The sequence below is a fragment of the Monopterus albus genome, unplaced genomic scaffold (genome assembly GCF_001952655.1).
Source record: "Monopterus albus unplaced genomic scaffold, M_albus_1.0 scaffold29.1, whole genome shotgun sequence".
In the NCBI taxonomy this organism is placed as follows: domain Eukaryota; kingdom Metazoa; phylum Chordata; class Actinopteri; order Synbranchiformes; family Synbranchidae; genus Monopterus; species Monopterus albus.
In genome coordinates this window covers 4,975,316-4,999,158 of record NW_018127909.1, presented here as the reverse complement: position 1 = coordinate 4,999,158, position 23,843 = coordinate 4,975,316, and the positions used below count along the sequence as shown (strand labels likewise).

The 23,843-nt window shown below is 43.7% G+C and overlaps 2 protein-coding genes across 6 annotated transcripts in view; one reads left to right on the top strand and one right to left on the bottom strand.

Moving 5' to 3' along the window:
- Window positions 1–11,672, top strand: part of pkd1a (polycystic kidney disease 1a) — a 61,077-nt gene extending 49,405 nt beyond the window's left edge. Inside the window, exons 37-56 of the mRNA XM_020596220.1 lie at window positions 834–1,004; window positions 1,108–1,251; window positions 1,864–2,074; window positions 2,180–2,306; window positions 2,414–2,524; window positions 3,197–3,246; window positions 3,582–3,796; window positions 3,948–4,026; window positions 4,138–4,253; window positions 5,776–5,978; window positions 6,414–6,608; window positions 6,720–6,859; window positions 7,117–7,247; window positions 7,554–7,647; window positions 7,791–7,916; window positions 8,604–8,775; window positions 8,914–9,204; window positions 9,449–9,583; window positions 10,145–10,471; window positions 10,656–11,672. Coding sequence (XP_020451876.1) covers window positions 834–1,004; window positions 1,108–1,251; window positions 1,864–2,074; window positions 2,180–2,306; window positions 2,414–2,524; window positions 3,197–3,246; window positions 3,582–3,796; window positions 3,948–4,026; window positions 4,138–4,253; window positions 5,776–5,978; window positions 6,414–6,608; window positions 6,720–6,859; window positions 7,117–7,247; window positions 7,554–7,647; window positions 7,791–7,916; window positions 8,604–8,775; window positions 8,914–9,204; window positions 9,449–9,583; window positions 10,145–10,471; window positions 10,656–11,672 — 4,055 coding nt within the window. The remainder of the gene's footprint in view (window positions 1–833; window positions 1,005–1,107; window positions 1,252–1,863; window positions 2,075–2,179; window positions 2,307–2,413; window positions 2,525–3,196; window positions 3,247–3,581; window positions 3,797–3,947; window positions 4,027–4,137; window positions 4,254–5,775; window positions 5,979–6,413; window positions 6,609–6,719; window positions 6,860–7,116; window positions 7,248–7,553; window positions 7,648–7,790; window positions 7,917–8,603; window positions 8,776–8,913; window positions 9,205–9,448; window positions 9,584–10,144; window positions 10,472–10,655) is intronic.
- Window positions 11,673–14,224: 2,552 nt separating this feature from the next.
- The window catches only part of tsc2 (TSC complex subunit 2), a 34,102-nt gene continuing 24,483 nt past the window's right edge, over window positions 14,225–23,843 (bottom strand). For 2 of the 5 annotated variants that reach the window (XM_020596033.1, XM_020596034.1), the window contains 12 exons: window positions 22,476–22,718; window positions 22,125–22,373; window positions 19,635–19,792; window positions 18,717–19,321; window positions 17,441–17,519; window positions 17,271–17,357; window positions 16,989–17,175; window positions 16,504–16,643; window positions 16,334–16,412; window positions 15,053–15,144; window positions 14,877–14,975; window positions 14,225–14,759 (listed from right to left, as the gene is read on the bottom strand). In XM_020596033.1, coding sequence (XP_020451689.1) covers window positions 14,592–14,759; window positions 14,877–14,975; window positions 15,053–15,144; window positions 16,334–16,412; window positions 16,504–16,643; window positions 16,989–17,175; window positions 17,271–17,357; window positions 17,441–17,519; window positions 18,717–19,321; window positions 19,635–19,792; window positions 22,125–22,373; window positions 22,476–22,718 — 2,186 coding nt within the window. In that variant the 3' untranslated portion in view covers window positions 14,225–14,591. The remainder of the gene's footprint in view (window positions 14,760–14,876; window positions 14,976–15,052; window positions 15,145–16,333; window positions 16,413–16,503; window positions 16,644–16,988; window positions 17,176–17,270; window positions 17,358–17,440; window positions 17,520–18,716; window positions 19,322–19,634; window positions 19,793–22,124; window positions 22,374–22,475; window positions 22,719–23,843) is intronic. The other 3 variants (XM_020596032.1, XM_020596036.1, XM_020596035.1) reach the window with 3 other exon arrangements.

The window sequence follows — 23,843 nt, the reverse complement described above, 5'->3', positions numbered from 1 at the left end:
TGTTAAACAACAGCAAATGTGATAAAAAGTTAGCAGAGGTGTTGTTTACATAGCTTGGAGTAATAAAATAAGTATATAAAATAATGTTGGTTATTGCCACATATTCCGATTAATTTATCAATAACTTGGTTAACCTTTTAAAACTAATCAACAGTGAAACATGTCTACCATATGTCCTAGAGCCCAATGTAATGTTGAATGGTCTTATACTTGTATAGTGCTTTACTGTGCAGTGCAGCACACTCAAAGCGCTTTCACACTATTTGGCCATTCACACTCCCAAGCACTTACACATTCACGCACCGTTGTCATCACCGGGAGCAACAGGAGGTTCAGTGTTTCGCTCAAGGACACTTCAACATGTTGAGTGGACAAGCCAGAAATCAAACCGCTAATCTTCCACTTAGGAGGCGACCCACTGTGCCTCCTGAGCCACAGCCACCCCCATCTTATTTTGTCCAACCAATGGTCCAAAACACCGAAGATACTCAGTTTGCTGTAAGGTAATGCAAAAAAATGCAGCCCACTCTCCCGTTTAAAGGAGCTGGCACCATCAACTGTTAAGCTCCTTTGATTGAGAAATTCTAAAAATAATTCAATTATCAAAATAGTTGCTTATTAATGTCCTGTTATTTCAGTAAATAGTAAACACGATGAACTGGAGAAGAGAGCCTGTGAATGAAAGATTCCACATTTTCAGGGGCATTTATGCAAATTCCAGTTACGATATTAATACATATAAAATGTGGTGATTGAAAGGAGTCATAAAAACTGTTTGTACAAAGTTAAACTTTATTCAAAATGGTTCATATAGTGAGTCTCTGTCTTTTTAGGCACCACAGCCCATGTAGGAATCAGTTTGTATGGGCGTGAGAGCCGCAGTGGACACCGCCATCTCGACAGCAGAGGAGCCTTCACACGCAACTCTCTTGATATCTTCCACATTGCCACAGACACCAGCCTGGGCAGTATCTGGAAAATACGAATTTGGCATGACAACAAGGGTACAGACACAGGGGCGCATACACAGAGCAGAAAACCTTGTAATCACAAAATGTTTAGCCATCTTATATTTGAGGAAACCATCCCTCCTTGATCCTCCCTCAGGTCTGTCCCCAGCATGGCTGCTACAGTACGTCTTGGTGAAGGACTTACAGACAGGAAGCAGCTACTACTTCCTGGTTGAGGAGTGGCTGTCAGTTGACAATGAGAGAACTGATGGACGGGTAGAGATTGAGGTGGAGGCATCAGGTAAAAAACTACAATTAAATCATCCACATGTTATGATGTCTAACAATTTCTGGACTCAAGTTCAGGACAGGGACAGATGGTGGAGTGAAGGGAAGGACGAACAAATTGCTGAGGTCCTTGGCAGTGTGTGGCAGCAGAACAGGCTAGGGACTTGCAGCGAGTGGCTGGTTGGTCTGTGGTCTGTATGGCAGGCAGGGAAAGCTGAGTTGGCAGGAGTGAACCTGAGGCAGCAGGAAGGGAAGAAGGGAATTACAATGCAGAATCAACAAACTGGTAGTACTCTCACTGAGAGATGAAGTGGCCAGCGTGTCAGTGCCACTTGGCAAACTGAACGATCCGATGGAGAATGGAATGCAGAGCTGGTGTTTTAGTGCAGTGGAGCTTGATTGGAAATGAATCACAGGCATGTAGGGCAGCAGGAACAGAATGAACCCTCACACCCAGACACACACACATGCAGAGAGAGAGGCAAACAGGGAACCAACAAGAAACACAGGGAAGAGGAAACAGAGCCACAAGGGGGAGGCCCAGCTGGACCATGACACCATAAACATCTGCTGGTGGTTGATGCCGGTCTGTTCACTCCGCTGTATTTCTTCCTGTTTCCATCAGAGGAGGCTGTGCTTCGCAAGATGCCCCGCCTCCTGCAGTGTGAGCTACAGAGGGCGCTGTGTGAGAGTCACCTGTGGCTGTCCCTCTGGGAGAGGCCCCCCCGTAGCCCCTTCACCCGTCTGCAGAGAGCCACCTGCTGCGCTGTGTTACTGCAGCTCTTCATATTGGCCAACACACTGTGGTACAGCATCGTGGTGGACAAGAGATCCAGGTATAGGAATATTTGTTTCTCTGTCTTCTCTGTGTCCCCGTTATTGTGCATTTCCACATTGCAAATCCTGGTGATTCGGCCTTGCATTTGAGTCCTGTGCTGCAGCCCACAGGCCGTGTCAAAGATGTCTTCACTAAATGGAGAGACAGTGGCAGCAGGTCTGGTGACCTGTCTGATCGCCTACCCTCTCTACCTGCTTGTCTTCACACTCTTCAGAATGAGCCGCAGCAAGGTAACACAAACCAGCCCGAAACTTTATCATCAGCAGTTCACTACTTCCCATAAGCTAAGCTGAATGTATTCTCTGTATGTGTGTGTGTGTGTGTGTGTGAACGTCAGTGTGTATCTGTGGAGCAGGTGCCATCACAAGTGGACCAGGAGTCGGTGGAGATCGATGACTTCCTGGACAACTCCATGGCTGGAAGTTCATTCCTCTTTTTTAATGGCGAGGTACAATCTGATGGGAAAAGACTGGGATTTTAAATTGACTCATGCCTGATATAGTTCAGATGTCTTAATGTATTTTTTACTCTAACATGAACTTGATTTGAATCTCATTGTTCTGGCCTAGTGATTGTTCAAGAAAAGAAAGGAATGCAATGGGTCAGCTTTCCTTTGCCAGGGTCAGGAACGGCTCAGAGCTACATGATTCCAGTGTCAACAGTTAAATTAACTCATGATAAACAATAAAACGGAGGAAAGCTTAATTCTGTACACATAAAACAATATTACTGATGCCCTGCCTGGCCTAACATAACCCTACTACAGCCCCACCCCCCCATCTGTCTTAATCACCTTTCTTCAGTGCTGGTGGTACAGGGTGGGCTCTTATTGTTTAACCTCCATTTCTCCCTTCCTTTTATTCATATATACACTTATTACTAGACTGCATAGAGTTGAATACACCCTCACATACACAAACCACATGTTAAATCTTCCCATGTTTTGGTTCTTCTGTAAATGTCCTGCATCCATTATTTGTCTTTAGTGTCCTGTCCTGTTAAGGTGCTGTTTTATGTTGTAATATAAGGAACGCTGCAGTCAGGCAAGGAATAATTTGTTTTCTCTCATGATGTCATCAGTGTATGTCCCTCTCTTTCTGTCTCACTTTGTCATTCTCAGTCTAACTCGGAGGAAACCAACGTGGATTTGCACACTCTATCAACCAAAAGGTGAGTTACTCTGTTATCATGGCAAGTGAGAGACTAAAGAGCATGACAAATAAAAATAAAAGGTCAGATAGTTTGTAATAAAGAGTATTCTGCTCTAAAAAGACTGAAAAGATACAAAATGTTTTCTTGAATGTCAGAGGAGTAAAGTGATTTCTCTGTCACAGAACGGGTATAAATTCAAAGCCATAATTGTTTCAGCACTGAGCCCAGTGCTGTTACAACACCAATTTTGTTCTCTGAGAAACTCATTGTTTCAATTTTAAGACAAAGATGTTTAACTGAATGTTTTGCTGAGGTCACACTACATAATAAACATCACTCATGGTTCTCTGCAGTGAGGAGAGTTGGGGCACAGCAGAGGATGAGACTGAGGACAGGGATTGGCCAGAGCTGTTGAGTGACGTGTCTGTGGTGGGAGAGGTGGGGCATGGGGCAGGGATGCCCAGGTTGAAGAGGGGTCAGGGGAGCAGGCACCTGGGTGTTGACATGGCCTTTAACCCTGATGACGACAAGGGGACTGATCAGCGCGACAAATATTTCACCTCATCAGGTAACCGAATGCAATGTAGTTGCATGGGAGTTTAAACTAACAACAATTATTGTTAACAGTTATTCAGTATGCATTTGGCTGTATTATTACATTGTTTGTCAAATGGGAACAATGAAGTACAAACTGAAGTTCAGCTACTTTTCCCTTGCAGACGAGGATCTAATCAAACACATCCTGGCAGATGGACAGAACTTTTTCCCTCAGACAGATGAAAGTGAGATGGCTGACTTGTAAGTTTGAGCTTCGAACTCCCTGAATTTTCAGTTTACAGAATCAAAGAATTACTAGGAATTCTTGGAACATTTGTAGACTTAATTGTATTTACATCACTTGTATGCCAGGTCGAGTATTTTTGGAGATAAGACTGAAGTGATTCTCCTCCAGAAACTGAATGAACCTCTTCCTCTAGAAACTGTCAGAAGGGACCCACCAAAAACTGCTTTCACCTCAAACACAGGTAGGTGTGTACTGTGTGTAGAGGAAGGAATATTTATCAAACAACTAACAGCTCTTTTAAAGGTTGCAAATTACATCCTTCTTTCCCTTGATTGTGGGGACTGTGCCCTTTTATAACTTTTAGATCTCACTGTAGCATTTGATAAAGTTGACCGTAAGATTTTATCTTGGCTTGCACAGTATGTTTGGTTGCATGGCAGTCTTAAAATGGTTGCGGTCTTATTTGCCTTGTAGGAGCTTTGAAATTAAGATCAGTCAGTGCTCCTCTTCCACTACTCCACCAACCTCTGGTGTTCCCCAGGGGTCTATTCTTGGACCAGTTCTGTTTACTTTGTATATATTACCTCTTGGGCCCATACTGGAGAAGCATGGCTATTTTTTCACTTCTATGCTGATGACGTACAAATCTATATACTGCTGAAAGCTAGAAATTGTACTCCTCCATTATTTGATCGAAAGACATCAAAATGGTTATCACAGAATTTCTTGCATCTTAACGACAGCAAAACCGAATCTGTTCTATTTGAAAATCTTTATTCTTTGTCTACCTGCAACCTTGGTCCTCTAGTATGTCATTTAAAAACCATTATAAAAATTTGTTTTATTTGATGAGTTGAAATTTTAGAAATAGTGCTGTTGTTAAATCTAGTTAATTATTTAGCAAAGTTAAACCTTTCCTTTCTTTGTGATCCATGCTTTTATGAGCTCCAGATTAGACTATTGTTAATGCTTTGTATTCTGGGGTCAACAAATTTTTACTTGGGGAAACTTCAAGTGGTGCAAAATGCTGCTGCACATTTCTTGATGGGCACTTCCATATTTGACCATATATTGCCTGTTCTTTCCTCTCCATTAGTTACTTGTCTGTTTTAGGATTTAGTTTAAGTTACTGTTAATTACATTTAAAGTATTAAATGGTAGGGCCTCAGAATACCTTTCTGATCTCGTACAGTGGCACAGGTCAAATAACATCGATCGCGCTTGTTTGGTAGTGAAACCAAGACTCTGGAATTCCCTACCTTTAAATATTAGGTCTGTCTGTGATCTGTCAGAGTTTAAATCTACACTAAAAAAACCTATTTGCTTGCTCTGGCCTATGATTCCTAGTGGAGTTTGCTCATTTTTGTGATTGTATTGTCGTTCTTATTTTAATTTTATCCGTTTTATTTTTTATTTTATATCTGCAAAGCGCTTTGGTCAACATGCTGTTTTTAAAGTGTTCAATACATTTTTGACTTGAAGTAAAGTTCTTACAGCCTCGTTTATTCTTCTTTGGGAAACTTGATTGTTTTGTTAGTAACTTGTTAAAGATTTGTGAAGTGTGAAATAACCTTCAAATTTTATCACATCTCATATCAAACAATATAATTAAAATGCCTTCCATTTCTGCTTTTGTTTTATCTCTGGGACCTTCATCTCCTCTCTGGTCTTTGCCTTTTGGGTTCTTGTTTTTGTGTGTCTGTGTGTTTCCTTTTACAAAGTTCTAATTCCCTCATTCTCGACCTTTTCTCTCCCTTCTCCAGTAATGACAGACGTGTGTCGTCCCAGGCGGTTCCCTCCCTGGTGTGGGCGCACTGCCCTGTGGGGCAGCTGGGCAGTGATTTCTCTAGCAAATGGTGTTTCAATTTGGGCGGGTCACGGTTTCAATCAGAGTGTAGCCATGATGTGGCTCATCTCCTGTTTTGCTAGCTTCCTGTGCTCCTGCCTGCTGTTGGAGCCACTTAAGGTAGACACACACTTCTATTCGGTGATGCAATTTTACCATATACATCTCTTTTCAACATTTAAACATGACTAGTTTTTTTTTTAAGCTGCACTGATTAATATCTTTATACTCACTCTGAATGAAATGACTGTAATTTAACAGATGTTGCTTATAGAAAACAGACCGACTTCAGGCTGAAAACCAAACTGATTTTCTTTGTACCTGAAACTCTAGAATTTCATACATAAAGAGCGCACACCCAGAGTTTCTGGCTAAATGCTGATCTGTCTGTGGTCATGTTAACACTTTTTGTGTCAGTTGAGGTTTTCCTATTTTCATTTCAGCTGATCAATCTGAATCATAAAATCTATTATGGAACAAGTAAATTAACAACCTCAAGCTTTGAAGCAGTTTTCAAACTTCACAGCTCCATTGCTCCCCCACTTTGTCCCGCAGGTGTTGTGTGAGGCCGTTTACTATGCAGTGTGTGTGCGTCGCCTGCGTCCAGAGGACCAGGATGTGCTGGTGGAGTTCCCCCGTGTGGAGAGAGTGGTTCAGCGGGTCACCAGGGTGAGACCGCCACAGGGCTTCGCTCTGTCCCAGGCCCGGCACCAGGCCCGCAAGATCCACATGCTGCACACCATGCTGAAGGTGAGTGGGTTAGGGCGGAGATGCTGGAGGATGCCTTCACATCTTTACTGCGTTGTAGACATTTAAAGCTCTGTCTTGTTTGATAACAGAATAGCTGGTTCTCATTTTCAGAATTTCCTGGTTTACACATTTTTCCTGTTGGTGGTTTTACTTCTTAACTACTCGGACTCTGCGAAAGAGACACACAGCCTCAGACTGCGCACTCAGCTGCAACAAGCCCTGCACATATCTGAGTACCACAATGTCAGCAGGTACACACACACACTCAGCTTCTACACCTGACTTTATTTCTTGTTAATGTGCTAATTCAATTAAAAAGTGTTTAGAATTTTATGAAAAATGTTGATATAGACCTTTTTATTAGTTCATTCCACTGAGAATAACAAGCTTCTCTGTGTGTAAAACTGTGCACTTGTTTTTTTTTTGTCAACTGTTGTGCACTCATCCCGTGAGCATACATCTTTAGGTTGTTTGACACCAATGTGTGATAAACTGATTTGTCTTGTAGTCGAGGTGACATTCTGATGTGGCTGAATGAGTCCCTGTTGCCACAGCTACTGGATGACTCCACCCTCTTGAGAAATACAGGAAGTGCGTTGCTCGGCACGATAAGGCTACGACAAATCCGTGACACCCAGGGTGAGACCAAAATATGGTTACTGTCTTTACCTTTGTCAGCTTGGAGCTAAATACTGATATAATTTGAAGGTCAGACAGAAACTGTCTCTAATCTGTTCAGTCTGTGCAAATGGAAAAAATATTTTTGTGGAGATGCCATTATGTTTCTTTGCTTTTAATTTTGAGTCAACTCAAATTATTTTGTTTTGTATCACAGGGACTCCAACAAACAATACTGTACCATTCCTCAACATCTACTTGCTGAACTCCTTATCTTTAAATTTACATTTCTGAGGGAACTTTAATCTCAGTTTATATTGTGTGCAGATGGTGCCAGGGCACGAGACAGTGTTTGGGGAAAAGGTTGGGCTACATCTCCAATTGAAGACACTGAGAATTTCACTGCCCTTGGTGCAGACTGGTAAGAAAAGGGTGGGAAAGCCCAGCTGTAACACGGCAGGCGTTCAGTTAACTTGGTCAGATTCAGTATCTGTTTAACATCTGGTTTTCTTTGTTTTCATGTTCTTTTTTCTCCTCTGTGTATCCTCCCACTCGTCCGTCTAGGGAGTGGCATTTGGCTCAGATGAGGGTGTACAACAGCGGAGATGTGGTCCATGAGCTGAACAGAAGCCTGGAGGAGGCCGCCTCCTCCCTACAGCAGCTGCGGCAGCTGAGCTGGCTTGACTACAGGTAGTAATCAGGGCAGGGCAGGGCTGAAAATAGTAGAATAAAAAAAATGAAGCCAAAGTTACAGTAGAAGAAAGAACCCACCATAACATCATCCAATTGCACTGCCAGCTGTTAAATGCACAGGTCAAGGCAATGCAGTCAGGAAAATCATGACTGATTTCTTTGTCCAGGGTGTATTCAAGGTCGGGGGCCAATTGTAAGGGAGAAGAAATTGGGATAGATGTACATGTGCACATAATTTCACAATGACTGGAATAAAACAGAATTCTGAATATGTCCCTGTGGTACATTATGCCCTGCAGGCTTCAGTCATTAAAAGGTTGTACACAAAAGCATGTCAAACATTAAAATGAAATATAGTAAACTATCCAGTAAAGAATGTGCTAAGAATGTAGGCTCGCTTTCAGCAATCATTCGGAGAATAACAACCGAAGGCACAAACAAACCTTTAATCCAGTGTTAGGTTACAGATATTCAGATGGGAGCAACTAAATGTCAGTAGAAATGTGTGGTGGAGCACTCTTACAACACACTCAGCTGTGTCTTTTGAACACTTGGTCAGTGCTGTTGATCTCTATATGAAATAAAGCGTCCTGTGACAGAAACAGCCAGCTTAATAAAACTGGTTCCAAAACTAGAAGTGACTTTTTGTAGTTAATTGTATGTGTTTTGTGTTTGTGTTGATAGGACTCGTTCTGTGTCGGTGGAGTTCTCACTCTACAACATCAACACAAATCTCTTGGCTGTCTTCTCCTTCCTGTTTGAGTTCCCAGTTTCTGAGCGTGCCCAGTCCAGTCTCGACCTCCTTGTCATCACTCTGTGGCCAATCACAGGCCTGGACCTACAGCTCCTTCTCACGGTAACCCCTGGCAACTTCTCTTAACACCATCAATAAAAATGATTGACCCCTAAGACACAGACCAGTCCCTTTCCCTGCCTTTGGCTTTGTTGTTTGAACATATCTACAATGAAACTTTGTTATTCCTTTGTTTTCCAGATCATCCTCCTCGCCTTGGTGTTGTATTTCCTGGTGCGGGGGATTTTGGGCTTCCTCAGGGAGGGCTACAAGTACCTGCTGTCAGCTTGGAGACTCCTGGGCATCTGTAAACTCACTCTGGCAGCATCTGTGTGTGGGCTGCACTTAAGCCGCTGCACCATGGCCAAGCAGCAGTGGACATTGTACATGGAGCACCCACGGGATGCGTTCACAGACTTCTACCCTCTGGCCAGGCAGACTCAGATGTACACAGTCGTGTCTGCCTTGCTGCTGTTCATACTGGTGCTCAAGGTAAAAGAGAAAGGCAGAGGGTCTGATTCTAAACATGTTAAAGGAAAGATTTTATTTACTGAAAAGTACTGAGTGACAAATTTGCATATTATTGAAGTGGTCTCTGAACTTTTTCTGCTGGGCCCCTCTTTTGTGTGTAAAAACATTTTTGAGCCCCACCACCACCATACACAGTAATATTCAGCCATTGTTCTAATTTGGAAACACATTTTTCTTGCACTTGCTCTCTCTTCTGATCATGCAGGCGTCCCACCAGTTGCGGTTCCTCAGAGAGTGGGCTGTGTTTGGCAGAGCCTTGCGGCGCTCAGTCTGGGAGCTGCTGGGAGTCACCCTGGCACTGCTGCTGCTGGTGCTGGCTTACTCACACACAGGACACTTGGTCAGTTTTTTCATCTGTATCTGTCTCTGAACCCCACCACTGCTGACACAAACTAAACATAATGTATTCTTGCACAAAATGCACAATGTACAACTGCATCTGTCCACCCACATTAGTTTACCTTTCATACAGTTGTTTAGTCTGTTCAGAAATGGTTTTATTCTCATGCCTACTGTCTGCTTTCTTTACTGAATTCCCACTAAACCTTCACTTCAGCACAGACTGCATAGCCTAGCTTTATCTCTGTTGTTAGAACAACAACAAAGTGAACTGAACTCCACTTGGTCTGAAATATTTCACATTATTCCAGTGTCTGTCTCTCCCTGGTGTGAAGTTCGGAATCAGTGACAATAGCTTCAGCCTGTCTAAACTGAGGCACATCTTGATGCATTATCCTTGGTGATTCTTTTTCTTTTCTCTTATTTATGGAGATTCTTCTCATACAGTTTGTCCCATTTTCCTAATGATTTCACAGGCCTACATTTTTCCAGTACACTGTTTGAAGCACCATGAGGAATCAGCTGTTTTAAACATTTTTCTCCTCCGTCTCCTGCCCTTCAGCTCTTCCACTCCACACTGGACAGCTACAGCAGTGTGAGCTCAGCCTGCCTGTCACTGTTGGGTGCTGATGGGCGGGGCCTGTTATCGTGGTGTCCCGCCTGGGCGATTACTGGTCCCTCTAGCACCATCTCATCGCTGGTGTTCCACACAACTTTCGCCATATTTCGGCTGGTGTTGCTTTGGTTGATCATTTCTGTGTTAATGAGGAACTACCGTCGTGCACGAGCAGAGCTGTACCGTCCAGCTGTGGATCTCCAAGACTATGAGATGGTCGAGCTGTTCCTCAGACGACTCAAAATTTGGATGGGGCTCAGCAGGGCCAAGGAGGTACATTTTCTGTTTCATGTCTATAACAAGCCCTTAAAAAAACAGTTTGACCTATTTTTATAAAGGTTTTGTAGGGACAAAATAAAAGAATGAGGTGAGAAGGTATTCATTAGTGGCTATATTAAGCTACGTACTTTCCCAATTCCTATATCTCCTCTTTTTTTGTCTTTCACCCTCTTCCTAGTTTCGTCACAAAGTGCGTTTTGAGGGCATGGAGCTGCCTCCATCCCGCTCATCCTCCACCAGTGACTGTAAGTCCCTGTGCTTGCCACCCTTAGACGGTCCTGACTCCCCACCCACCCCAGACAGTGTTGATGCAGGCTCCGAGGCCTCGTGGCACCCAGCCTCCTCCAGCCCCTGCAGCCTGACAGAAGCCCCAGGGGTCAGCCTGGGACTTGGGTTGGGCCTGGGTTTGGGGCTCAGCCCAGGGGTGGTGGTGGGAGGTACCAGCTGGAGGGAGAAGGCAGAGACTGAAGCTTCTCTTAGGAGGCTCCTTCCCACCCTGGACGCTCTGCTACAACAGCTTGACCGTGTCACCATGGCAACAGAGGACCTGTACCACATCGAGTGTAACCTGGAGCAAGCCCAGAGGAAAAGGCGGCGTAAAGGGAGAGATAGTGGAAGTGGTGGTCACAAGGACTCTGGGGATGCACGGAGAGAACAAAAGAGTGGCAAAGAAAAACACAAAGGAGGCAAGAAGGGGAGAAGAATGAATAAAGATGAACATCCAAAGGACTGTGGAAACAATGCTGCCAACCCCAGAAAGACTCCTGTACCTATGTCTGTTCCCTTTTTAAAGCCCTGCCCAGTCTCTGCTTCGACACATACCCCCGGCCCGCTGTCATCAGCCAGACCTCCAGTCATTGCACCTCCATCCACACCAGTCACAGATAAGCCTGCCTCTGACCTCTCCTCCCTCCTTGTCTCATCAGTAAACACTCCCGCCACCTGCATCCCACCACCCAAAACACCCACTGCATCTCCATGTACTCCCACACCTACCCCTCCCGTCCCTACCCATATTTCCCGGGACTGGGACCCTCCCACAGAGAGAGAGACCCTCCCCTCTTCCAGCCTGTTTAATCACCCCGCTCACACTACCATCATTCCCACACGCAAGCGAAAACGCAAACCCCCACCCCTCAAAAACAAAGTGCATCCCAACTTGGATAGGCACAGCCCTGGACATCCCAAATCCTGAGGATGGAGGAGCAAATGGAAGTGTAACAAATGGGGGTGGCATCCATGAGCATCAATATAGGGTTAAGGACGAGAGGAGGAAGGGGCAGCAGGTTTTGTCCCCAGATGCCCCTCTCTAAACCCTGAGGAGAGGAAAGATTAGCAGATGGGAAAGTTATTTAACGATTTACAGGAAGAAAACAAGAAGACAAGTAGTTTGGAGTAATGAAAGATAAACAGAGTTAGAAAATAAGAGTTTTTGCAGGTTTATAAGCAGTGACTTATTCAAAGCCCAGGTCAATTCTCTCAGAAGCACGATGCAGGTCACCAGATGCTAACTGAGCTAGTTTAAACAGCCAAGTAAAGATCAACAATGAAACCAAGAAATACTCATATTCCCATTTCCCCAGGGCCGCAACTGAACTTAGACCCCATGGAACCCTGGAGGTCACATGGGGTCGTTGACAGGCGCACATGAGTGTGCTCACCAGAGAACATAGTGAACTGAAAGTGATGCAAGTCTGTGTTTTTGTGTATCTCAGAAAAAGTGTTTCTCATTTATGTCCTTGTCTCTATATTTTATGTTTTGGTCACCATGGGTGCTTTGTGGCCTGTCTGAAAACAGGCACATTTTATAGTTTTGACCCAAATTTGCATGCAGGTACACTCATCCCCCACCCACACACACACAGATATATGTACAAGAAGGTAAACACAGGCATAGAAATAACACTGTAGCACAGATGCCCTAATGGTAATGTGTCATACACTCAAGCTCATGAGGAAAACACATATACACACTTATACTGTGTACTGCTAGGACACTCACTGAAGTAATGCATCCCCTAGCCCCTTACCCTAACAGTAACCATCACAACCAAATGCCTAACTCTGATCCTAATTCTAACCTAAAATGAAGTCTTAGCTCTCAAATGGCCCTTATAGGTTACAGGAACAGGTTAAAATGTCCTCACAGTGATTGTACTGAAATAATATTTGTCCACACAACCATAACAGATACGTACACATACACACACAAGGCTGCTGGGACCCCAGCAGCCAGTTCTTCAGGGTGCAGATATACAGTAATTCTCCATATTCAATCAGTATGGAGAGATGAAAAAGAGGCAGATGAAGGGACCCATGAGTAGTGACAAGGACATATAGCAAGTGATCAACCACTGGCTATACTTCCTACACCAGGAGTGTTAAGAGTGAAGGAACAAAGGGAAAAGGAGGATAAGGCAATGCTCAGTGGGGACGTTCGGTTGTAGATTTTAAAAAATGGAAAAAGTAGTACTGAGCATTGACACAAGTTCTCCTATCCTAAAGCTATAGTGACTCCCAGTCATAATATTTTTTAAATGTTTTTTGCATTGTGTTCAATATGGTTATGTTGTAAAAGCACTTTTGTTGATCTAGATTGTTTTTTTTAATGAGGTGTGGTGTAAGGTAATAAGCTCGGTATCCAAACCAATAGAAAAAGCTTCACTCATACTGTATCTAAACTATAAATCATGCCAAAGCTTTGACTTCATTTATGCACCCTGAGTTTTTACCATGCCGAGTAATATTCGTTTTGTACTTAGCACTTTATTTTCTAATTGAGCTGATATGCAACGCCGTATTTAACTCTGTCATGTCAAGATGTCATTTTGTATCAACATTATAGAAACATCTTAGTTAAGTATTATCAAGGTATCGAAGCAATAGTTTGCAATTGGGTCTTGTACTTTTGTCTGGTCGTTGTGGTGTTTTATTTTGGTCAACATGCTTACTTCCTGTGTCCAGTGGGCAGATCTCAGGGAACCCACCCTTTCCACAAAACCTGGAAACACAACCAGGAATACCAAAACTGGGAGCAAAATGATTTTTGCTCCCTTTTCTCTCAGCCAAAAAGTGGAAAGTTGTGTCAGCCCCATTTTCATGTTTATAGATATGGAAGAGGACTTGAAGTACTGATGGGCATATCAAATAAGACTGACCATTTTTCTCCCTCTTCCTTCCAAACCCTACCATCACACATCAGAAAGCAAAGTGTTCATCCTAAATGGTTTAATATTGAAACACCTCTTTTCTGGTCATTAAGTTGCAGATCTAACTTTCTGGATCTTATGAAAAGGAATGGAAACGGCCCCTGTGTGTGTACATTTATGTATATTTTGGTGCTTTGTAGTGTATATATTTTTGCTTGATCAGTATTGATCGTGTGCTGCAGCAGCATATTCATCCCAAAGTTTAACATTTCTCTGGTTTAACTCCAGCCAAAGCTATTAGCGTATTTAATATACATTTTGTTCACAACATGCCAACTAGAAACCACAGGAAGCTCAGCTGTCAACAGGTTCATGCCTCCACTGGCCACCTTCGCATCTTCTAGCTGCCTAGTGTTATAAGATGCACTCTTTTAAAACAGTATTACAGAATCATCTGAAAATATTTGTCTATGCTCTTATTTTGTATCGTCTGTTTTGCAGCTGTAGCACTTCTCATGCTTTTGCACTTGACAAAGTCAAATAAAGAGTTTGACAGCTGAACTGTGCACAATGACATGGTTTTGGCTTATGGTCTGCGACTGAGTGGCCACTTAATGTTATTTAAACCTATTAAAAAAAAAAAAAAGTGGCCCGTTCGGGAGCAGCAGAAATCAGTTTAACATTATCATTCCTGTCATATTGATATGGTTAAACAGTTATTTAAACACAAAGCAGTTATAGACTGTACAGCACTTATGTCCAATATTCATCCTCTTTTAGCTCTGTGATTTCAATGGCTGAAGGAAAAGTCAGGAAAAATTACACTTGGATTTTGATTTAGTCCTTTGGGAAGAAGAAAGAGAATAACCCTGTATTTCGAAACCTTTCATGGTCACTTTTTATTCCACAAGCATTTACACACAAACACACTCTGCTTGTGGTTGTGTGCGCCAAGATACATGTAATCAAACAAAATCAGTGAAATCATCCACTGTTGATACGAGCCTCTTCCTCTGGCCAGAGGCTTCTGGATTAGTCGCTTGAGCGCTCTGCTGAAACGACTTGTTCTGCTGAGTGTGTCCTTGTGTCAGCGAGATGCCAGGAGTTGAGCGAGACTGAATGTCTTCCTGAGCCTGAGAGATGGCAAGAAAAGTGACATTTGAGAAAAAACTGAAGATGCCACTATGTTAAAGTAGTGCCGGTAATGAAGGAAGGGCCATTTTTTAAGTTTTCATGTGTATTGTCCTCACCCTGGTCCTGATCCTCTTAATGTGTCGTAACCTTGCTAGCCACTTGGAGGCATAAGCATCAGAGGGGTTTGCTCTGTACTGATGCACCAAAGAGGCCATCTGCAGAGAGATAAAGACAGTGTGTGAGTGTGTATGAGTGACTAAGTGTGAGAGGCGGTAATAAGGAAAAGACTTACATTTGCATGCAGAGCCATCTGTCTAACTAAAAGTGGAAGGTTGCGGTCCGAAACGATTTTTGCCACCGTTGTGTCTACTAAGCTCTCCAGATCTTAAAGAGAGAGCAGGGGAAGGGAAAAGGTAAAACAAAACTGACAGCAACAAGTAACAAGACCAGAAAAAAAAGTCTTACCTTTGCGGCACTGGAGGGTGACCAAGTTACATTCATAATCCAGTGGTTTTATAATGACTTCTACAAAGTTAAACTGGCCCTAAAAACACAAGAGATCAGAGCTAAAACAGAAATATCTACATACACGTTGCTTCTGATTTTTTTTTTTTTTTTTTTTTACTGTTTGTGTGTATGCATGTACCTTAATGGTGCCCAGTTTATACTCCTCTCCAGAGTCGTTGTACACCACCATGACGAAATCATTGCCAATGTGACGCTTTTTGTTGCAGCAGCCCTTGTCACTCTCCCTGTTTGGCATCAGCGTGGCTATGTGGAAGATAGCTGCAGAGACACAACTTCATTAGTAACAAGCAGAACAACAAACAATTGCCATAAATGTCACCCTTTTCCCTGTATCTCTCACACACACACACCCTTGTTTTTGTCACTTACTGGATCCCTACATAGACTTGCTTTCATTTCCAGGAGACTTAGCCTAACCTTAACCAAAGCCTACACCTGCTCTAATCTTACATCCCATCATTTTCATAAAATTCTACAAACTACATTGTGGGGACCAGCCTCCGGTCCCCACAAGTGACTTCCGGTCCCAACAAAGATAGTAACTTATGGATTTTGGGCCACACAAGTATTGAAAAACAAGGCCACACACACACACACACCCTGCATGATGTCGTCGTGCCAGCAGTAGGTGAATTCTCCATCATCTCCATACTGGTCAAGCCCTCCAAGGAAGATCTGGTCAGGGTCGCAGTCTTTCAGATGGATTAATTTGCCGAGGCCTGTGAGGAAGGCAGCGTAACGGTTCGAACCATACTCATTTGACAGGATGGCAACCTCATTGTTAACCTGAGGAGAGTGGAGAGGATGAAGGGGTAAAGTCCGAGACTATAGGAAATACCCGAAGTTATTATCCAAACAGCATTTGGTGCTCATCTTCTCACCTGACCAGCTCCAACAAACACCACTCCAATCTTATGGGTGTCATAAGGAGGCATCTGGTCCAGAACCTTGACAGCACGGTCAATCACCTACAACAGGGAGAAAACCCTGTTAACAGCGCAAAACTGACAGCAACAAGTAACAAGACCAGAAAAAAAAGTCTTACCTTTGCGGCACTGGAGGGTGACCAAGTTACATTCATAATCCAGTGGTTTTATAATGACTTCTACAAAGTTAAACTGGCCCTAAAAACACAAGAGATCGGAGCTAAAACAGAAATATCTACAGTACTTCAGTTTTTTTTTTTTTTTTTACTGTTTGTGTGTATGCATGTACCTTAATGGTGCCCAGTTTATACTCCTCTCCAGAGTCGTTGTACACCACCATGACGAAATCATTGCCAATGTGACGCTTTTTGTTGCAGCAGCCCTTGTCACTCTCCCTGTTTGGCATCAGCGTGGCTATGTGGAAGATAGCTGCAGAGACACAACTTCATTAGTAACAAGCAGAACAGCAAACAATTGCCATAAATGTCACCCTTTTCCCTGCATCTCTCTCACACACACACACACCCTTGTTTTTGTCACTTACTGGATCCCTACATAGACTTGCTTTCATTTCCAGGAGACTTAGCCTAACCTTAACCAAAGCCTACACCTGCTCTAATCTTACATCCCATCATTTTCATAAAATTCTACAAACTACGTTGTGGGGACCAGCCTCCGGTCCCCACAAGTGACTTCCGGTCCCAACAAAGATAGTAACTTATGGATTTTGGGCCACACAAGTATTGAAAAACAAGGCCACACACACACACACACCCTGCATGATGTCGTCGTGCCAGCAGTAGGTGAATTCTCCATCATCTCCATACTGGTCAAGCCCTCCAAGGAAGATCTGGTCAGGGTCGCAGTCTTTCAGATGGATTAATTTGCCGAGGCCTGTGAGGAAGGCAGCGTAACGGTTCGAACCATACTCATTTGACAGGATGGCAACCTCATTGTTAACCTGAGGAGAGTGGAGAGGATGAAGGGGTAAAGTCCGAGACTATAGGAAATACCCGAAGTTATTATCCAAACAGCATTTGGTGCTCATCTTCTCACCTGACCAGCTCCAACAAACACCACTCCAATCTTATGGGTGTCATAAGGAGGCATCTGGTCCAGAACCTTGACAGCACGGTCAATCACCTACAACAGGGAGAAAACCCTGTTAACAGCACAGCGTACACTGGAGCATACTACAGATCATCCGTACACGGAGGGCCACTAACCTGAGTTTTGGGCAGAAGCACCGGCTTGTTGGCTTCATTACCAAAGAAAGGAGAGTGGTACAGCTGGAGGAAGACGAAGCTGGAGGAGACAAAGACTGAGGCTGAGACAAACAAGTGGTGGGCAGAAGAATTTTAAAAAGCTTATAAATCCACTCTCTTAAGTGGCCTTTAAAATATAAATGGTGTGAATCAAAGGCAATGTCCAATATGTACATGGCATAAAAATGCAATTAAGTATCATGAACACTGATAAGGATTATATAACAATAATTAGCAACTGTGCATTTACTAATTTTAATTTTAAAATTTACTTTTAAGTGCTCTACAGTGTTGATTTCATTCATGAAAACTGTGACAAATATTTGTTGACAACCTATTTTTCAGGACAAAAAAAACAAACTAAAAACAAAGTAATATTTGATAAGAAGAAATTTTACATTTTTCATTAACAAATAAAAAGTAAATGATAATGTGAAAGACGGACAAATGGACATGAAGTAACTTAACAACCTGCTCATGTGTGGAACCACGAACCATAGTTGCTGAAAACCTTCTCCAGCAGCCAAAAATATCTCTTGTTCAGGAGTTGAATTATCTGCTTAATGTGTTTCACTACCATCTTACATTCAGCAATGTTCTGTCTCTGGCATTAGAGCTTCCTGGAACAAACAGGTTTAGGAATCATAATCATCTACAGGCCAGAGAATTACACACAAAAGCCGCTGGGACACACTAGGATAATGCAGCAGCGCACCATATGAAACAGTAGGAGGATTTACCATGAAACAATGAGGATGTAGATGTAAAATAAACATTCCTTTCGGTCAGATAGCCACTGTGATGTTATCACCCAGTTCCAGGATTAATATGGGCAGTCAGCTGCTGGAGAGATCTCCCAGTTTTAATGTGAGTTCTGAAAAGCGACACTGAATAAAACAGTTTTCCACAAACCTCACTAAAGTGTATTTAGTTTTATTGACTGAAACCTAAAAAAAACTCAAACGACTCAAATTTGACTAAAACTCATGAGTTTTTGTCAAAAGAAACAAACAAAATCAAATCCAGGTTTCAACATTTACATCAGTGCTATAATATAAAACCGGTATTTCTCATGCTTCAACATCTCAAACAATCTTTTAAATTGAAAACTAGGTTGTGAAACATAATGAAAATGCTCTTCACAGACACACTGCAAGCAGAGGTCAGCTTACTGACTTGACCTGATAGGCCGCATCAGTGGTGTGGCAGAAACAAACACCAGAGGCTGCAGCAGTACCTGGGGCTCAGTCCAGAGATCTTCTCTGTAGTCCCTGGTCCCGGTCGACTGTGGTACAAGTCTCTCTCTGTCCTCCTCTCCCTCCTGGATGAGGGGGCTGATACTGAGATGGTGTGACCCCGGGGCCGGTGGCCTCCACTGGGGGAGATGGTTCCAGGTTGCACCGCCGCTGGCGGACACTCCAACCTCATCCTCATGCCTCCACCTTGAGATGCAACTACACCTGGACCTTCACTACCTTGACTCTGCCCTCCCAGTCCATTAATGTCTCCTCTGGTGCTTCCCTCTAATTTCTCTTTCTCGAAATGAGGCTGCTGGCCCTGAGGCTTGTTCTCTGATGCTCTGGGTTGCAATGTGTCTGCCAGTGTAGTCTCAGACTCCATAGCAGCCTTGGTGAAGGCTTCAGGTAAGGTCTGGAGCTCCGGGGAGGAGCTTGACTTGTTAAGTCCGTGACCCTGGGACTGAGAGTGGGTCTGGAAAGGAAGCTCGGGTCCCTGGCTGCCTGGGGTCAAAGGTCCCATGTTGGGCTGATCAATGGGCATCCCTCCTTCACTGATTTCCTCCAGAGTCGACTTTTCATCATCATGACTAGAGGTGGAGGAGGACTGGAGGAGAAAAATAAAAGGAGTTGATTTTAAACACTTTAAATGACTGTACCAGTGGGTTTGGCATGTTATAGCTAAAATAGGCAAAAACCACAGAATAGGCAGAATACAAACACTGGTATGTCACCTTTGTAACAGCAATGGTGCCAAAAATGCTTCAAAGGAGTGTAAGACAGCAGAGCCACAACAAGCCACATTAAACATGTACATGTTAGTCTGATTTGCTCACCATGCTGTAGCATATGTGGTATTTTGTTAACTCGCCGTACATGCTGTCGTCATATATGCCATTTTGCATGCAGCAACTACCCACCCTGCTGAGTGTTCCAGGAGGCGGCGTCTTTGTAAACTTGTCAGCAGCCATAAAGATGGGATCAGAGGTCACTGGCTCAAACTCCTCACTCTCTAGCCAATCATGTGGGGCGTGTGCTGTGGTGACCACCGAACCCTCTTCCAGCACCACCACAGAGTCTACGGCAGGACACAACAACAGCCATGTGGGTTATAGGTGAATGTACACACCCACAAAAGTAAAGTAACAAACCCCTCTCTCACACACACACACACCACAATGTTGGCTACACAATCAGAGAGACACAAAAGCATACACAGGTGTAGGACTCCCACAACAAGCATTAAAGATGTCTTGACAGCTGTCAGCAGCTATTTTGATTTTGGCATCAAGAAAATGACACACATTCTCTAAAAGCTAAACTCATTACATTAAGAGCTACAGTGTTGCTAACCTACAGCACAAATACAGAGATAAGTAACAGACAGATCACAGCAGCAACAGTCACCATTTTGTCAGCCTGATTTCCATCAAGACACATGCATGTTTGGTTATCTCAGCCCAAACACACTGCAGCTACTGCAACAGCAGCCCAGACCAGGTCCCACAGTCCTGCCTCTGCCAAACAGACCTCTCCTGACACTAAAAGAAGAGGAGGAAACCAACGCCGCCTTTGACACTCAAGTGTTGGCAGTCAAAACCGCAGCTCTGAAAATGTCTTCATCACCCTACTGGGTTCACCAGTAAGGAAAGGAAGTGCATATTACTTGGATGCGGTCTGGGCTTTCCTGTTGACAACATCGGGAGGCAAGAGGTTAAAGGTGACTCTGGGAGTATATTTCAGAAACACAAGAGTAAGAAAAGATGATTAGGAAGGAAAAGAAAATCATGGTAGGAGAATAAATCATGATCCATCTGTAGGTGTCACTGGACTGATTGATCTGAGTGAGGACAGTTATTGTATGTGTAAGCAAGAATGCTGAAACACTTCACTTGTACAATTTTTAAGTATAAAAATTAAGGTTAGGAAAAAATTCCTACACATCGTCACTCTGTATAGTTTGATATTTTGGAGAATATGCTTATTTGCTTTCCTACTAAGATGGATGAGTGGTGTGTGTGTGGTAAATGAAGCCAGGAGACGTCTACCTTAGCATAGCACAGTACCTGGAAACAGGAGTCTCTGCTGATGTTGTCTGGCAACAGCACGGTGTCGACAACACACAAACTCAGTGCAACATTTTGAAAATATGAAGCCAAAGCGACGAGGACTCCTCACTAAGAAACTGTCCAGCACACAAATCCATGCCAAACTCCAAATTGTCATTTGAGCTTTGTTTTAACCACAGATTAAACAAACAAGATATAATGTGTTCATTAATTACTTAGAGAGGTGAAGGCAGGTGGACTTTGTTACCTCTGGACAGTGCCAGCTCTTTCCCCTTCAGTCACTGTGCTAAGCTAAGCTAACAGTCTGCTGTCTGCAGCTTCACACTGGACAGACAGACATGGGAGTGCCATCAATCTTCTCAACTTATGCTTGGCAAGAAAGCACATAAGCCCATTTCCCAAAGCAAATGGGAATAATATATCACTTTCCCTGCAAACATTGAACTTACTTATATAATAAAGAAATAATGAAAATCAACTGCAAATGTCATTTCCAGTTTGTGCTGGCAGACTACTGTATTGTACAAGTGTGAGGAAATACACTCCGCCAGGCATTTTCTGAGGGTGGAGGGGAGATGTGGTGGACAGTACCTGCCCAGGAAATACTCCTGTGCAACCTGCCAGGAGCTGGAGGGCCTAAGGGGGCAGAGCCCAGACCCAGAGACCAGAGAGAGCCGCCCACTGCAGGCAAGACGCCAGAAGACAGGCCGGTGGCACAAGGTGCCACATGACAGAGAGCAGTCAATCACAAACCAGCATGGTGGTGAGAACACAAAAACAAATCAATAAGAACAAGGGGGAAATCTCAGAATTCAAAGGCAATGAGGAATAGAAATTGCTGAAAGAAAGTAAAGAAAAAGATGAGTTAAATAAGAAACAAGGCAGAGATGAATAAATGGAGAAAGCTGAGCCCCAGAGTAAGAGAGAGAATGAACTAATGCACAGAAGACTGGTCGTCACTGAAAAGGAGGCTTCTTCAAAAGATAGGTCACAAAAGCTTGTCAAAACAGTGAATGTTACCCATCACTGACCCAAGCAGATCCAAGCTGGACTTTTGATGACCTTCACTGTCCAAATAAAATACTTACAAGAGATTTGACACATAGCTCAGTCCATTAAAGGGACAGGCAGTCAGACTGACAGTAGGGATGCATTCATCCGTCTTCATTTTTAATACACTAGCCAAATTTCCTAGATGTGCCATTCTGTTTATTTCACAGATAATCCAGCAGCATTTTTATCATCCTAAAATTTCAGAACCTGCAACTCACCTGCACAGATTTATTACCATCACCAACAAGATAAAACAAATGGCCCACTCTGATATGTCTGGCTGCTCACCAGTGTTACAGCGCTGGATCAGGTTTGCCTTCCCTCCAATGCTGCTGTGTGTTTGGGTTAGGGGCTCTGAGATGGATGTTGGAGCGGGAGCAGCGGTGCTGGCAGGAGCACTGGACGTCTGCATAGGAGGTTCCTTCACTCCCTCCATCGCCATCAGGACATTGGAGAGCTCCTGCAGCGGCATGTTGCCGAGCTCAGAGGAGAAGGGACTAGGTGGGTTCTCCAGACACATCAACCAGCTTGTGTTACCTGACAAAGGTAAAAAAAAAAGTCAGACAGAAAGAAAGACAGTATTCAACCACAGCGCTACCAGTATTAGCAGTCACTTAGTGCTATGTGCGTTTTGAGTACCAGATGGTCTCCGTATGAAAATCTCTGCCCAGCCCTGTGTTAACATGGGAACAAACTCAGCCAAGCTGGGGTTGTCTTTGAGGGGTGGGGGAGCAGACGAGGTGGTGGAGGTGGATGAGGGAGGACCCAGACCATCCAAGGTGTGGCCGCAGGAGGGAGAGAGTGGAGCGGCTAACTCGCCCTCCGAGGGGGACACCAGAGGACTGAGACTCTGAGCAGGACCAGCTCGTAGAGCGTGGCCACCTGGAGTATAGGGAAAGGTTATCATCAGCCTTATATCAGCTCATCTACTCACACTACATTCAGGCCACTCTGAAGCACCAAACTCATTTAATATGTAATATTTAATAAAGATTCAACTTTTAAAAAAGTAAAAGTATGCAAGTCAATGCAAAAAGTCTGCCTTAACATCCGTGTTTAAGAAGCTCAAAATGCTTCAGTTTTTGGTAAAACTGTCATAAATGTATAAATTCAATTAATGTTTATTATTGAGGGCATAATTAGAGGTGGTGTTGTACAGAACTATATTATATTCAGAGGTGTCTCTATACTTTTGTCCTCCACAGATACATAAATGCATAAAATTGTACAGGTGTACCTAATAAAGTGACTGGTGAGAGTATATGTATAATATGCAGGCATCAAGACACTTTATGCAAATTCACAAAAACAAAATCAAAAGCAGAAAACAGAGCACAGACAGACATTTCCTTTGAAAGTACTATAACCAGATACAAGATAAATAATGCCACCAATTTTCATTTACACAGCATGTATCAGGAGACTCCTACATCGCAGCTGCACTCCACTATTCCCTTTCTCACCTGGAAAATGGAAACTCCTACATCAGGATACTCTTCATTGACTACAGCTCCACCTTCAACACAGTTGTCCCCCACAAACTCACCCACAAACTGTCCACACTGGGTCTGCACCCCACCCTCTGTGACTGGCTCCTGGACTTTCTGACTGGCAGGCCCCAGACTGTCAGGATTGGCAATAGGACTTCAGCCAGCATTGTTACAAACACTGGCACCCCACAGGGATGTGTCCTCAGTCCCATCCTCTACACCCTGTTCACCCACGACTGTGTCGCCTCCCACAAAGACAACATTATCCTAAAGTTCACGGACGACACCACAGTGATAGGTCGCATCACTGGCGGGGACGAAGCAGCCTACAGGAGGGAGGTGGCTGGTCTGGTGTCATGGTGCAAGGACAATAATCTCAGCCTCAACACGGACAAGACAAAGGAGATGATAGTGGACATGAGGAAGGAGAGGAGAACTCATCAGCCACTGTTCATCCAGGGGGATCGAAGTGGAGAGGGTGAGCAGCTTCAAATACCTGGGTGTCCACATCAGTGAG